This window comes from Chlamydotis macqueenii, chromosome 17, assembly GCF_036417535.1.
Source record: "Chlamydotis macqueenii isolate bChlMac1 chromosome 17, bChlMac1.mat, whole genome shotgun sequence".
Taxonomy (NCBI): domain Eukaryota; kingdom Metazoa; phylum Chordata; class Aves; order Otidiformes; family Otididae; genus Chlamydotis; species Chlamydotis macqueenii.
In genome coordinates, this window is record NC_141572.1 from 5,844,860 (window position 1) to 5,857,309 (window position 12,450).

General features: G+C 40.3%; 1 protein-coding gene across 1 annotated transcript; it reads left to right on the forward strand.

Moving 5' to 3' along the window:
• The first annotated feature begins 1,266 nt into the window (after positions 1–1,266).
• FZD10 (frizzled class receptor 10) lies at positions 1,267–4,101 on the forward strand. Its single transcript, XM_010121550.2, has one exon. It carries the CDS (start codon positions 1,312–1,314, stop codon positions 3,067–3,069), a length of 1,758 nt encoding a protein of 585 aa, XP_010119852.1. The 5' UTR covers positions 1,267–1,311; the 3' UTR covers positions 3,070–4,101.
• The last annotated feature ends 8,349 nt before the right edge of the window (positions 4,102–12,450 follow it).

Here is a 12,450-nt window from a genome sequence, read left to right on the forward strand (position 1 = left end):
ATATTTTATGAGCCTGGCAGCGAAGAGTTTATAGCAGTCGCCATAAAATGCATCCTCCTCCCCACATCCTCCCTGCTAAAACATTGCCCCCCCTCCAATAAAGGCAGCCAAGGAGGCACCACCTTCAACCCTCTTATTAGGAGACACGAAGTCTGAAGCTCTCGCTCTCCCTGGCTTCCTACCTGGGCGAGGGAGGTTAGGCTGACGCCTTCTAGAGAAAAGATCTTGTTAAACTTTCAAGGGAGGGCAACGGGAGGGAAAGGAGAAAGGAAGGAAAGACAGAAGGAGAGAGAAACAAATGGGGCTTTTTCTAATCTGTGCTGATCAAGGGAAACCTGTAGGGGTCCTTAAGGAGGTTTCAATGCGTTCCGAGTGATTGGAAAGTAATCACCGTGTCAGCTTCACCTTTCTCATGCAAAGTGGATGTCGTATGCAAGGCGGATCTTGTGCAGGTTTTTTTTATTATTTTTATTTTTTTATTTTTTTTTTTTATCCTTGGACTCAACCGCTCCCTAAAAACCCCAGCTGCTCCAGCCCCAGGAGTTCCTGCTGGCGGGGGAGAGGGGGGGCACAGAGCACGGGAGCCACCCCCGCCCGGCAAAGCGCCGACCTATTGCAAACCCAGACCAGAGGGCGGCGAGAAGAGGTGGGGGGGGGTGATTGTTCAGGCCCCCCTCTCCAGTGGCTTAGATATTTCCTCCTCCTTTATTCCACACTCGGATAAACCAATCCCCACCTCTCAGCAAGAAGGTACGGAGCTGTGACCCGTTCTAGGAAGAGGAAAATCCCTGGAGAAACCCGCTGCACCAAAAAGCCGCCCGGGACCTGTGGAAGTTGCAGCAGTGATCGCTCGGATCTGCCCGGACCCAAACCCGTCCGGCATCGCTCTGCCTGCGCTCCGAGGAAACAGCAGCGGGGAGGAGGAAGAGGAGGAGGAAGGGTGGTGGAAAGACGGATCGCAAAAGTGGAAACCCGGGGAAAAAGAAAGTTGCCGGGCTCCCCGCAGTAAGTTTTGCGCGCCTGTGGATTGGGGGTACCCGCTCCTTTCTCGGCCCTTCGCCAAGCCGCCCGCCCGACCTCCCGCGCTGCCGGCCGGGCCGATGCGGAGCGGCGCGGGGCGCTGAGCAGTGCGGACCCGGCCCGCGCCCCGGGCTGCGCGGCGCTGGCTGCCGCCGCCCCCCGCCGCCGAGCTCCCTGGCGAGGGTCGGGGGCGATGCCGGCCTGGGCAGGGGCCCTGCGGCCGCTGCAGTGACTCCCGCCTTCCTCCCGCGCCAGGCGCCGGCGGGAGGGACCCGCGCCCCGGCCCCCACAATGGGGCCAGCGACGAGGAACTTTGTCCAGACTCTGCTGGTGCTCTGCTGCCTGAGCCGCTTCTGCGCGGGGATAAGCTCCATAGACATCGACCGGCCCGGAGACGGGAGGTGCCAGCCGATAGAAATCCCCATGTGCAAGGATATAGGGTACAACATGACGAGGATGCCTAACCTGATGGGACATGAAAACCAGAGGGAAGCTGCCATTCAGCTGCATGAGTTTGCCCCCTTGGTGGAGTATGGTTGTCACAGCCACCTGAAGTTTTTCCTCTGCTCCCTCTATGCCCCGATGTGCACCGAGCAGGTTTCTACACCAATCCCAGCCTGTAGGGTCATGTGTGAGCAGGCGAGGCTGAAGTGCTCTCCTATTATGGAGCAGTTCAATTTCAAATGGCCAGACTCCTTAGACTGCAGCAAACTGCCCAACAAGAACGACCCCAATTACCTGTGCATGGAAGCCCCCAACAACGGGTCAGATGAGCCACCCAGAGGATCCAGCATGCTGCCGCCCATGTTTCGTCCGCAGCGACCCAGCAGCGGCCACGATCTGCAGCAGCATAAGGACAGCCTCAGCAGAACCTCCTGTGAAAATCCTGGCAAGTTCCACCATGTGGAAAAGAGTGCTTCCTGCGCGCCACTCTGCACTCCAGGGGTTGATGTTTACTGGAGCAAGGATGACAAACAATTTGCTGTCATTTGGATTGCCATCTGGTCCATTCTGTGCTTCTTCTCCAGTGCTTTTACTGTACTCACTTTTCTGATAGATCCTCAGCGTTTCAAGTACCCCGAGAGGCCCATTATCTTCCTCTCAATGTGCTACTGCGTCTACTCGGTGGGGTACATTATTCGCCTCTTTTCAGGTGCTGAAAGTATTGCCTGTGATAGGGACAGCGGCCAACTCTATGTCATCCAGGAAGGGCTGGAGAGCACTGGCTGCACCATTGTGTTCCTGGTTCTGTATTACTTTGGTATGGCAAGTTCCTTGTGGTGGGTAATCTTGACTTTAACTTGGTTTCTAGCAGCTGGGAAAAAATGGGGGCATGAAGCAATTGAAGCAAACAGTAGCTACTTTCATTTGGCAGCGTGGGCCATTCCAGCTGTGAAGACCATAATGATCCTAGTTATGAGAAGGGTGGCTGGAGATGAGCTGACAGGGTTGTGCTATGTTGGAAGCATGGATGTGAATGCCTTGACAGGGTTTGTACTCATTCCTTTGGCTTGTTATCTAATCATTGGCACTTCTTTCATTCTTTCTGGTTTTGTGGCCCTTTTTCATATCAGGAGGGTGATGAAAACAGGTGGAGAAAATACTGACAAGTTGGAGAAACTTATGGTCAGGATTGGTGTCTTCTCAGTCTTGTATACAGTGCCTGCAACTTGTGTGATAGCTTGCTATTTTTATGAAAGACTTAATATGGATTATTGGAAAATTGTGGCAACTCAACAAAAATGCAAGATGAACAATCAAACTAAAAATTTAGACTGCATGATGAATAACTCTATTCCAGCAGTAGAAATTTTTATGGTCAAAATTTTTATGTTATTAGTTGTGGGCATTACTAGTGGTATGTGGATCTGGACTTCCAAGACACTTCAGTCGTGGCAAAATGTTTGTAGTCGAAGATTAAAGAAAAGAAGTAGGAGAAAACCTGCAAGTGTTATTACAAGTAGCGGAATCTACAAAAAACCTCAACATCCACAGAAAACTCACCTTGCAAAATATGAATCGACATTACAACCACCCACTTGTGTGTGACCAGGTTTTAGAGAAAAGACTGTATCTCACCTTACAGACTTACAAATGTCCACAGTAGCAGTTAGAAATTAAAAAAAATAAATGGTGCTTTTTTTTTTTTTTTTGTCAGAGAATAGTTTAATATCTCAAGGCAAAAAAAAATGTATCATGCTGAATTCAGGACCTGGTGAAAAACTGAAGGTAAATGTACTTATGGAAAGGTTTTCAGTGAAAGAAATATTGGGAATATAAACAGTTTCTTCTGTTACTAATTTGTAGTGAAGTACTTCATCCACCCTTCAGATTATTATTTAAAAAAAAAATCAAACCAAACCACACCACCCTATTTAACTTTTTCACGTAGCTGAGCTGGTTTTCCTACAGGTTTCTGAGTAACAAGGTTTAGCCAAGTTTTATGGAGCAATGATTTTGTTTTAAAAGTGTCCAACTGAGCATTGTCTCTTTAGGGAAACTAAGGTCCCAAAGAGCTCTATCCTCAGTGAGTATGCTATCTGTGAAAGCAACTTCCGTGCTAACGTTAAAAAAAAAAAAAAAAGATAAATCCTTAACAACTCATCTGAGCCTACTGGGTTTGGAGTGCCTAAAAATAGGTTCAATCTATAATGCTCACCAATATTCTTTCACTAAAAGAGAAACTTCCTGCACCAGACACAAACTTTGTGAATAAGAATAATGTGCAATACATTTTTTTTCTTACCCTGACATGAAAAGAGAAACAAGTATTTTGCTGTACATAAAGACAACAAAAGAAATCTCTTAACAAAAGAACTAAGAGGTCCAGTCCTCAGAAACCCTTTAGTGTTACATTTTGTGGCTTTTTAATGGAAATCAAGCCAATGTTATACACGTTTGGACTGATTTGTGCAAAAAAAAAAGGGAGGGATCAATTCAAAGAGACCCAAAGGGCTTATTGACTCTTTCTATTGTTAAACAAATTCTCAGTATGAATAGATCAAGAAGCACTAGATTCTGCAAAGGGAAGCTTTGTATAGAGTGATGCTCTTTACTGTGCTGGAGGTGCACAGTTTTGTGCTGTATATATTTGTAATATACAATTATTTTTCATGCTCCACTATTTTATTAAAAATAAAATATGTTCTTTAGTTTGATAATTTTGTGTGTTCCAAACTTTCTCTGATGTGCTTTGTGGTTAATAAACTTGTTTTCTCACTTATTTGATAAAAGCACACTTTGGCTATAATAGTTGTTGTTATACTTGCCTGCAAGTATAAGCAGAAAAAAGAAATTTACTCAAAAGAAATTGCAAGTTGGAATTAAATAAATGGATTTTGAAGTTGCATCTTTCTGTGAGCCTCTGCAACTGAGAAAACTGAATGGGAGGAAGCTTTAGTGATGTAAAAAAGCTGCAGTGATGCAGAGTAGTTCCATGTTTACAAAGCACTGAGATTACAACAATGATTCTTGGTTAACACCCCTTTCAGATTTGCATAGGGTATGTGCAGCATGTTAAAGATAGCTGGCTCACTTCAGCACGCTTTGAGTACAATTCAGTCCCTACTGAATTCAGGGATTTTCTCCCCCTTCTAACGCTACTGAAAGTATCACTAATATTTGGGAAAGACTTCGGGAAGATCGGGAGAAAGAAGAGAGGAAACAGAAGTACAGAATTTGAATGCTACTTTTAAATTCCTACTTTAGGAAAGCTATCTGATAAAATTGTAAATACATTTTCAGAAAGTTTTTAGTGGAGCATGATTTTGTGTGAACCTGAAGTTTTCCTTGCAGTTCAGAAACTGGCTGTGCGATCACCTGGTGCGAGAGTAACACAACCTCACTTTCTCACGCGGGCTGTTCTACAAAACCGTTTATCAGGTATCTCATCACAGAAAGAAGAGAGGTCTTAATGGACTGTAGGAGAGTGAAGATCCCTGTGACAGTCATCTTATTGCTAGGAACTTTATAACAAAAGGATCATTTTTAGCGGCCTGATTTTTCGATTTCTCGGTTTATCTGTGCAGTGCTACAGTCTTCTTGTACTCTTTTTAAACATTTCTAGCAATGATTAGGCATTTGAATGACAAAAAATGATGTTGCAGGTATTATTAATAATCTTTATGTCTGAAATGCACATATGCAAAGCAACTTTCAGTATAAAAGTTAGGTTTTGGGGGAATATATTTTTCCTCCTTTGTGCCTATGTAGCACTGTTTGATCCACAGCTGTTAGATGCCCTGGAAGTTAATCCTGCTGGAGCCAAAGTAGGACATTGCACTAAACAAATCCACTTTTGAAACTACTAAATTAATGCCTTTGTATCTGTGTATGTTCTCGTTAAGATCCATAGCATTAGATCCCAAGAAATACCAAGTTTTAAAATAGTCTGTGTACAACAAATTGCTAGAGGAGTCCTTCAAATATGTGTTTTGTTATTATGTGTGTCACCTTGCCAGTTACATATCTGCTTCACACAAATTTAATCTCTGACATGAAGGTTGGTGCTGGTTTTACTAGACACAGATTTGTTTAGAGAATGGTTTCAGGCTTCACTCTGAAATACATTAGCCACTGAAGTAAACATCTCCCTGTTTTTGTAGACTAGAACATTATTTGCTTTCATTGTTGATCATGTATTTTTACAGTCTGCTACTAGGATTCTGGAAGAGAAAAAAAAAATGAAGAAAGATGTTCAGCAGTGGCTAAATTCCTGCTGCCATTCTGAGTTTAATCAGTTGTCAGCTTAGGCCCTTCATTGTCACCAGAGCAGAACTGCAAGTTCTTCTATGAAAATACGAAATATGAATGCTTGGCTAGAGGCATCGTGTTACAAATAGATTCTTGCTAAACTGTAAACTAAGTATTTAAATTTTATTTCAGCTTTGCAGTTATTCAGGAATTTTTTTTTTTTTTTTTGAACTGGTAAGCAAACTAGATCCTTCAACTATAAATGATGCTGATTTCATTACTTCAGGACTAATCTACTGTAAATGCATCAGTATAATGATTGTCTTTAAGGACATCTTAAAAATGAATTAATTCAGAAATCGTACTTCTAACAATCTTAACAGTTTAATATTGAAGTTGCTGCTTAAGGAGTTGGAAGCTTACAACTGTTAATATACTTGTTTTCACAACATTTCAGTGACTTAATATAGTATTATTAATAATTTAACAGAGAATTCTATTCTTGTCTTAGAAGGCTGCATATTAGTTAAATTATAATGGTAATAATAAACCAAAAAAAGTAATAAACCAAAAAAGTCTTGAAGAAAATATCACCAAAATGTTCTATATTAAACTTCTTTACTTTTCATAGTAATTTTATATTTTAGTAAAATCATGTTCATATTTTTATTTGTTGAATTTATGGGAATTTTCTGTAAGTACTGTCAAGGCCTATTGAGTATTTGCTTATCAGCAGACTTTTAAGAAAAGTTTCTATATGTGAACGTATTCACAATTGAGTTACTCCATCGCAAACTTGTTGAGGAAGGAAGGCTAATCCAGAATGTCCTTCTGGAAAGGATATTTTATCACAGTCCAGTGCCATTTATCAGATAAAAATATCTCAAAAAAAATTTGTTCTGTTAAGGTATAGATACACTGTAAATCAAGAATCAGATGTGTGCCACAGGCTTGTGTACGAGTGCTCTGTTCTCTCCCGCTGCAGCTGCAGATTACCCATGAGGGCAGAAATTGTCTCAAACTGTGTAGGATATGACAACGCAAATTATGCCTCAGCATTCAGGTAGAGATTCATGTGTTAGGGCTAGGTAGAAGAAAGGCAGAAAGTTCCTTTTTTTTTTTGCAAGGGTAGCTTGGTAAAGTATTTTTGTTTACTGAAGAGAGATTAATGAGGTAAGAGTATGAGATCAGCAGGGAAAAATAGGATTCAGAAAAAAAACCTACAAAATTCTATTTACAATAATATAAGTCTTGTTTCTCAGTGAAATGCTGATGCTTCGTATAAATAGAAATAAAATTCAGGTCAGTAGTTTCAAGGTTTAGTTTTGGGTGTGCTGTATGAGGACACTTTGAACAGTACAGTGCAAGCACCATGGTTGAAAGGATGTGAGCAGCTCAGTCAAAGAATGTTCAGCTCTCTTATCAGATTTTTCCCAAAGCAGCATTTCATATGTATGTTATTATGAAGCCATTATTCACATATGGCTGTCATCCCATGGCTTCAAACTATATGAAAAGCCCAGTAACAACAATCTCTGTAACATACACCCTTCTTATTCTAACACTTAAAATCCATGGCTTCAAGGGGATAGTTCTGTAATGATGGGATATTATGTGCTCAGGTGGTCTTTTGATGACAGGTGGTCTCCAGCAACAGATGGCCTCAAAGGAGGAACTTCAGTGCATTTTAGTTTAAAACATTTACACATTTCTTTAAAAAAATTTGAAATGTTATCCTTGTGTAATGTTCTTAAGTATTTTAGACTGAGTAGCCAAGTTATTAACACTGACAGATGATAAATCAGGGCATCCTTTAAAAGGTGGGTGATGGTGATTATGTGGTCTTGGAGCTTGCTTTGATCAGAAGTGACAGCCCTGTAAGGTCTGTGCCACTCAATCCCCCCTGAAGGGAGATCAGCACCTGTTTGCACTTTGAGGCTCCTCTACCTCCCACTGCCTTCCAGCACTATTTCATCTTTTTTAACACACTTGATGTTGATTGGCTTTAAGCAAAGTCATTATTCATTTACAAAACACTCCTTGATGGAGCTTACTCAAAACTGTATTTCAGTAGCAGTGTTTGTGCTGTTACAGTTCGGGTTGTATCAACATTCCCATTACAAAAGCTTTATTTTCACCGAGCTACGAGTGAAAATCAGCCTGGGTGCTAGTATTAACTTGGTTTCATTTTCTTGTCTAAACAATAGTGTGTATTGCCCATGGATCCGTTCAGCCTGAGCGATCTGTATCTTTACATCTTTATCCGGAAGAGACATGTGGTCAGGTTTGTGAAAGACACAGGTCCTGGTTTGGTAGCTCAGATTTTAGCTTCATAAATACTGTTCCAAATAGCTTTGTCTCGTGAAATACATTGGATATTTCTAGAAAATAGTGCAAAACAAGGCTTTGACTTCACCAAGGGCCATATGACAAATCACAGAAATCAGTCTCCACTGATTATTTAATGTTGTATATGCAGGAGTTTCGTATGGACCTGCCAGTCTAGACACAAACACGCACTGCAGTCCGCGGTACCTCACCAGTTAATTCTGGTGTGTTTGAGAGCAGATGTGGTTCGTGCCTGTCTGGTTTGGAAGCCCAATTCTGCTTTTCCTGTGGTAGAAAAGTTAAAGCTTTGGGGAGCTGTACATCAAAGGCAGGACTGAGTGATCATTGTGTATATTTGTAAGGCATTGTTAAAAAGGAATTCCTTCAATTTGTTGTCCCTAGCTTCTTCCTTCTATTCTTCAAGGTCTCCTTATAGATCTACTTTGCTGAAATCAATGGGAGTCCAGCTAATTTCAGTGTACGCTTTGAATCAAACTTCCTATCTCAGGGAAAGCATGTGCTACAGGAAAAGTCATTATTTTGACTTTTTTTTTCCCACATCAGAGCATTTTTTGAAAGCCCTGATATGACATAAATTCATGATTTGGAAAAAAAAAATCAGTGAGTGAAATTATTTCAACTATATTTTCGAAATGTGCTACTATATTAGAATAGGCAAAGCATAGTATGTTGCAAAACCAAGTGTCATTTCAAAATGAAATTCAGAAATACTGGACGATGATAATGTTGGAATGGAGTGGATTTGGTTTTTCTGTTTGTTTATTTAGGCTTTTTGAGATCACTGCACTTGTATTTATTGCAGAGTGCTCAGTATTAATAAATCTGCAGGATACTGCTGGCAGGATACCCTGTCAAAAATTCTTCAGTCGATTTACATCTTTGTTCATGAGTCTACCTTTTCCAAGGGGCTTAGACCTATAGTATCAGGTCTAAGCTAATGATGAACAGTAACATTTTGAGTTGAGCCCACAATGTGCTCCTTGTTTCCTCCTTTCTTCACTGATCAGCACTTCTGTTCCCCTTCCCCTCTCTTCCACTGCTGATCAGTCTTTCATCATCTGCATGTGACTTGCTTCTCTTACCCTCCTCTCAAGTGATCCCATCCTTTTAGTCTCTAATCTGCCCACACACAGCTTTCTGTGCTACTGGCCAGTAGCTATGACTGCTTTGAGCTTTTTTGTTCGACATAAACGAAAAGATATTTCAAAACTTGTGTTTTATCTTTCTTTTTGGATAAGGACTGTGGTAAGAAACCGAGGTTCAAAGTTCTGAGCTACCAAAGGTGCTGATGAACACAGGAGACTGTCAAGAAGAGACTGCCAGTTCTGAGCAGGTGCCTTAAACTTGAAAATACTCTTTTGTTGAAGGCGAGCATTGTTTGGTTCTGTCTTGTATATTTGTTATTTTATATTTCCTTTATCTGAGATGAATATCTATCTGTGCAAAATAATAAACAGGAAAGGGAGAAAGAACATTTGATCAATTGATAAAAGGGAAGAAAAAAAAAACCCGCCTTGCACTCAAAAGCTTTTAGCCTGAGGTGAGGTTTGTATGCCTCAAAGCTTGCAAGTTTTTCCCGGTTAAACCCAGCTGGTCTAATAGAAACATTCTATCTGCCTTCAGCCTGTCTTTCTCATATCCTTAGTTCCTCACAGCTGCAGCAATGCAACACTTAAAACTACATTGCAAATAGCAGTGATGAGGCTGATTTTAACCTTCATGGTTCTTTAAATGAATTTTAAAACTGGATTATGATCACTACAATAATTTGATACCGTTAGAAGTCATAGTATTGAAATCTAGAGCTTTTATATTCTTTCAGTTACATAATTTTTCTTTTTAAGATTTTCCTGAATCTAGTAAAAATATTTTTATTTCATATTGTCAGCATTTTGTCTTGCAAATTGATTTTTAAAGAAAGGACAGATTTCTATTGAGTTTTAGGCTTTTTAGTTACTGTAGGTGTTAGGGTTTTTTTTTAAATCCTGTCATCTTTTTTTTTCTTTTTAAAATTACATAAAAGAACCTTTTTTGTTCTTTAGGATACTGATTTTAGTAATAAGATATGACAGTTTCTCTAGACTTCTCATCCTTCTGCATCAATCTCAATGCAGCCTTTTAGTTTCTTCAATAAGCCTTTCTTGTTTGACGTAAGACATGTTGGTAACATTTTCATAAGTTATTAATTGACTATTAACAGAGAATAAAAACCAAGCTATGTGTCAACATATGATTTTTGTGCTAACTTAACTGGAACAATTTGAAACCAGATTTAAAAACCTATTCAATTAAGTTGATGCAATTCCCAGTGTAGGCATGGTGATAAGTAGAAAGGTAAATTTAAGGACAGAGTACTGGACCAAGTAGAGTAAATCTGAACCATGGGGTTTGGAACACCAAGTCTCACTTTAGAAGGTTTTAAGCTTGCAAATCTTTTTAGGTGTTTTTAGTGATTTCCCTCTTAGAAACTGAATTGAAGCATAAAGTAAGGACCATAAGCATAATGCAGTAACCATTCTATGGTATCTTTATGACAAGGTCATAGGTGCTGCCCATTTATGAAACAGCTCTACTGCTGAGTTTGGATTTTTATTCACAAACACAGCTCCCAGATTATCTAAGCTTTATGCCTTCTTTAAGATAGCAGTAAAGTTACTTTGCACAAGAGTGGCTGTTAGAAACACTGTCATGGTTAAGAAGGGACAGATGAGAACCTTTTCCTACAGATTAAAGTCAGCTCAAGCCAATATTTCCTGGAGGCTATCTAACTTGGTTTGCTCTTTCCTTTGTGCTCTTTTGTATCTTTGTGCAGCTCAGCTCTGAGTTCCAGGTGGCATGGGACAGACCAGTAGATATCTTTTGTTTGTTCTGGGCCAATCATAACCAAAGAATCATCCAGAAAATTTAGTTAGCAAGGGTGAGCCTGTGTTTCAGCTGACTTTCAGCTTAGCTAGTCTGAAGCAGTACTGGAGTGCTTGAAATCTTCGCTGGAACATATCCCAGACTTTTGAAGCGTACTGACTACTACTTAGAACACCAGTCATAGATAGTGCAAACTATACCGCTACACAGCATTTGGGAAGTGTCTTACAAAGAAGTAGCTGCAGTCCTGGGTAGTACTTTTTACTTTGTTTCAGTCTGCTACTGAGATAGGAACATCAAGAGTGGACCAAATTGTATGTTTCTTTTCGCACTCTGTAATAGCTCTTCAAGAACCTCCTTTGTATACCTAACAAGGAGAGCTGTGTGAAAGAGACTTGTGAATCTTAAATGCTGTAGGGTTGCCTTTGATAGCAAATTTCACAACAGAGTAAACACCAGCTGAGTGTATCTATATGGCGTGAGTTGAAACTTTAAAAATTGTGAGTTTCTCCAAAAAAGAAAGAAAATTGAGCATAGGTTGTAAGTAGGCTAAAGATATTGAGAACTGAACCATGGGAGAGGAGGAAGGAAGGCACAAACTCCCTTAAGGGAGTTGTCCTAATGTGAGTCCTAACGCTAGAGATACACACACTCAACTACTTATTTTTTGCACATTAATATAATCTGGTTCCCAGGAGCTTTGGGTTCCATCGTACTGCTCTGACCCACTACTCTCCTCACAGATACAGAAATGACATACAGATTTTGATTCCATGATTCCCTGGTTGTCACGTATAACTGCAGCAATCTTTACAGTGGAATTTGATTATCTAATTTTATGCACAGTTATTTTACACAAATAGAAAGGAAGAGTATTAAAGTAGTACATCTTTTGATAAATTGAACATGCCAACATATAGCTTTTGAAACAAATCACAATGCAGTAACAAGAGAAGGTTTGAAGAATAATCAAATTCAGAACTCCAGCCATTACTAATTTTGTTAATTAACTTATCTGGGGCAACAGTTTCTCCTGCATGTTGCTTTGAAATTTCCACCCTTAGAGCCCACATAGTTTGGACTGTGAAGAGGTGTATTATGCAGCTCTTTGATCAGTTTTGAAAATTACTCAAAGCCCTTCATTTGCAGGATATGATAAAACTAAAAAAGGCAGGAAAAGGTATGCTCGTTATTCCTTTTTTTAACATCCAAATTTGGCTTCATATGGACTGTTGATGGTTAGTGACCTCTGAACAAGGTCACTTCATTTAAAGAACTTAATGAACCAGATTCTGTTTTTATTGAGTAGTACAGGAAACACCAATGAGATTGGGGGATTGCCACATTTAAAAAATAAACTGGAGAGCAGCCTAAGTATGACTGGGCTGGGTCCAAGTGTTTGTTTACTTCAGCCCTTGATAATCAGAAGCCACCCTCTTCTTCTGTGTATGCACATACTGGAAACATGATGGTACGGAACAATTGTGAGTTTGTCTTCCCCTCGTCAGACTGCCGCCATCCACAGGG

What these genes read in the sequence shown, in the direction of transcription:
- FZD10 (XM_010121550.2), top strand. Translation starts at nt 1,312, where the DNA reads ATGGGGCCAGCGACGAGGAACTTTGTCCAGACTCTGCTGGTGCTCTGC.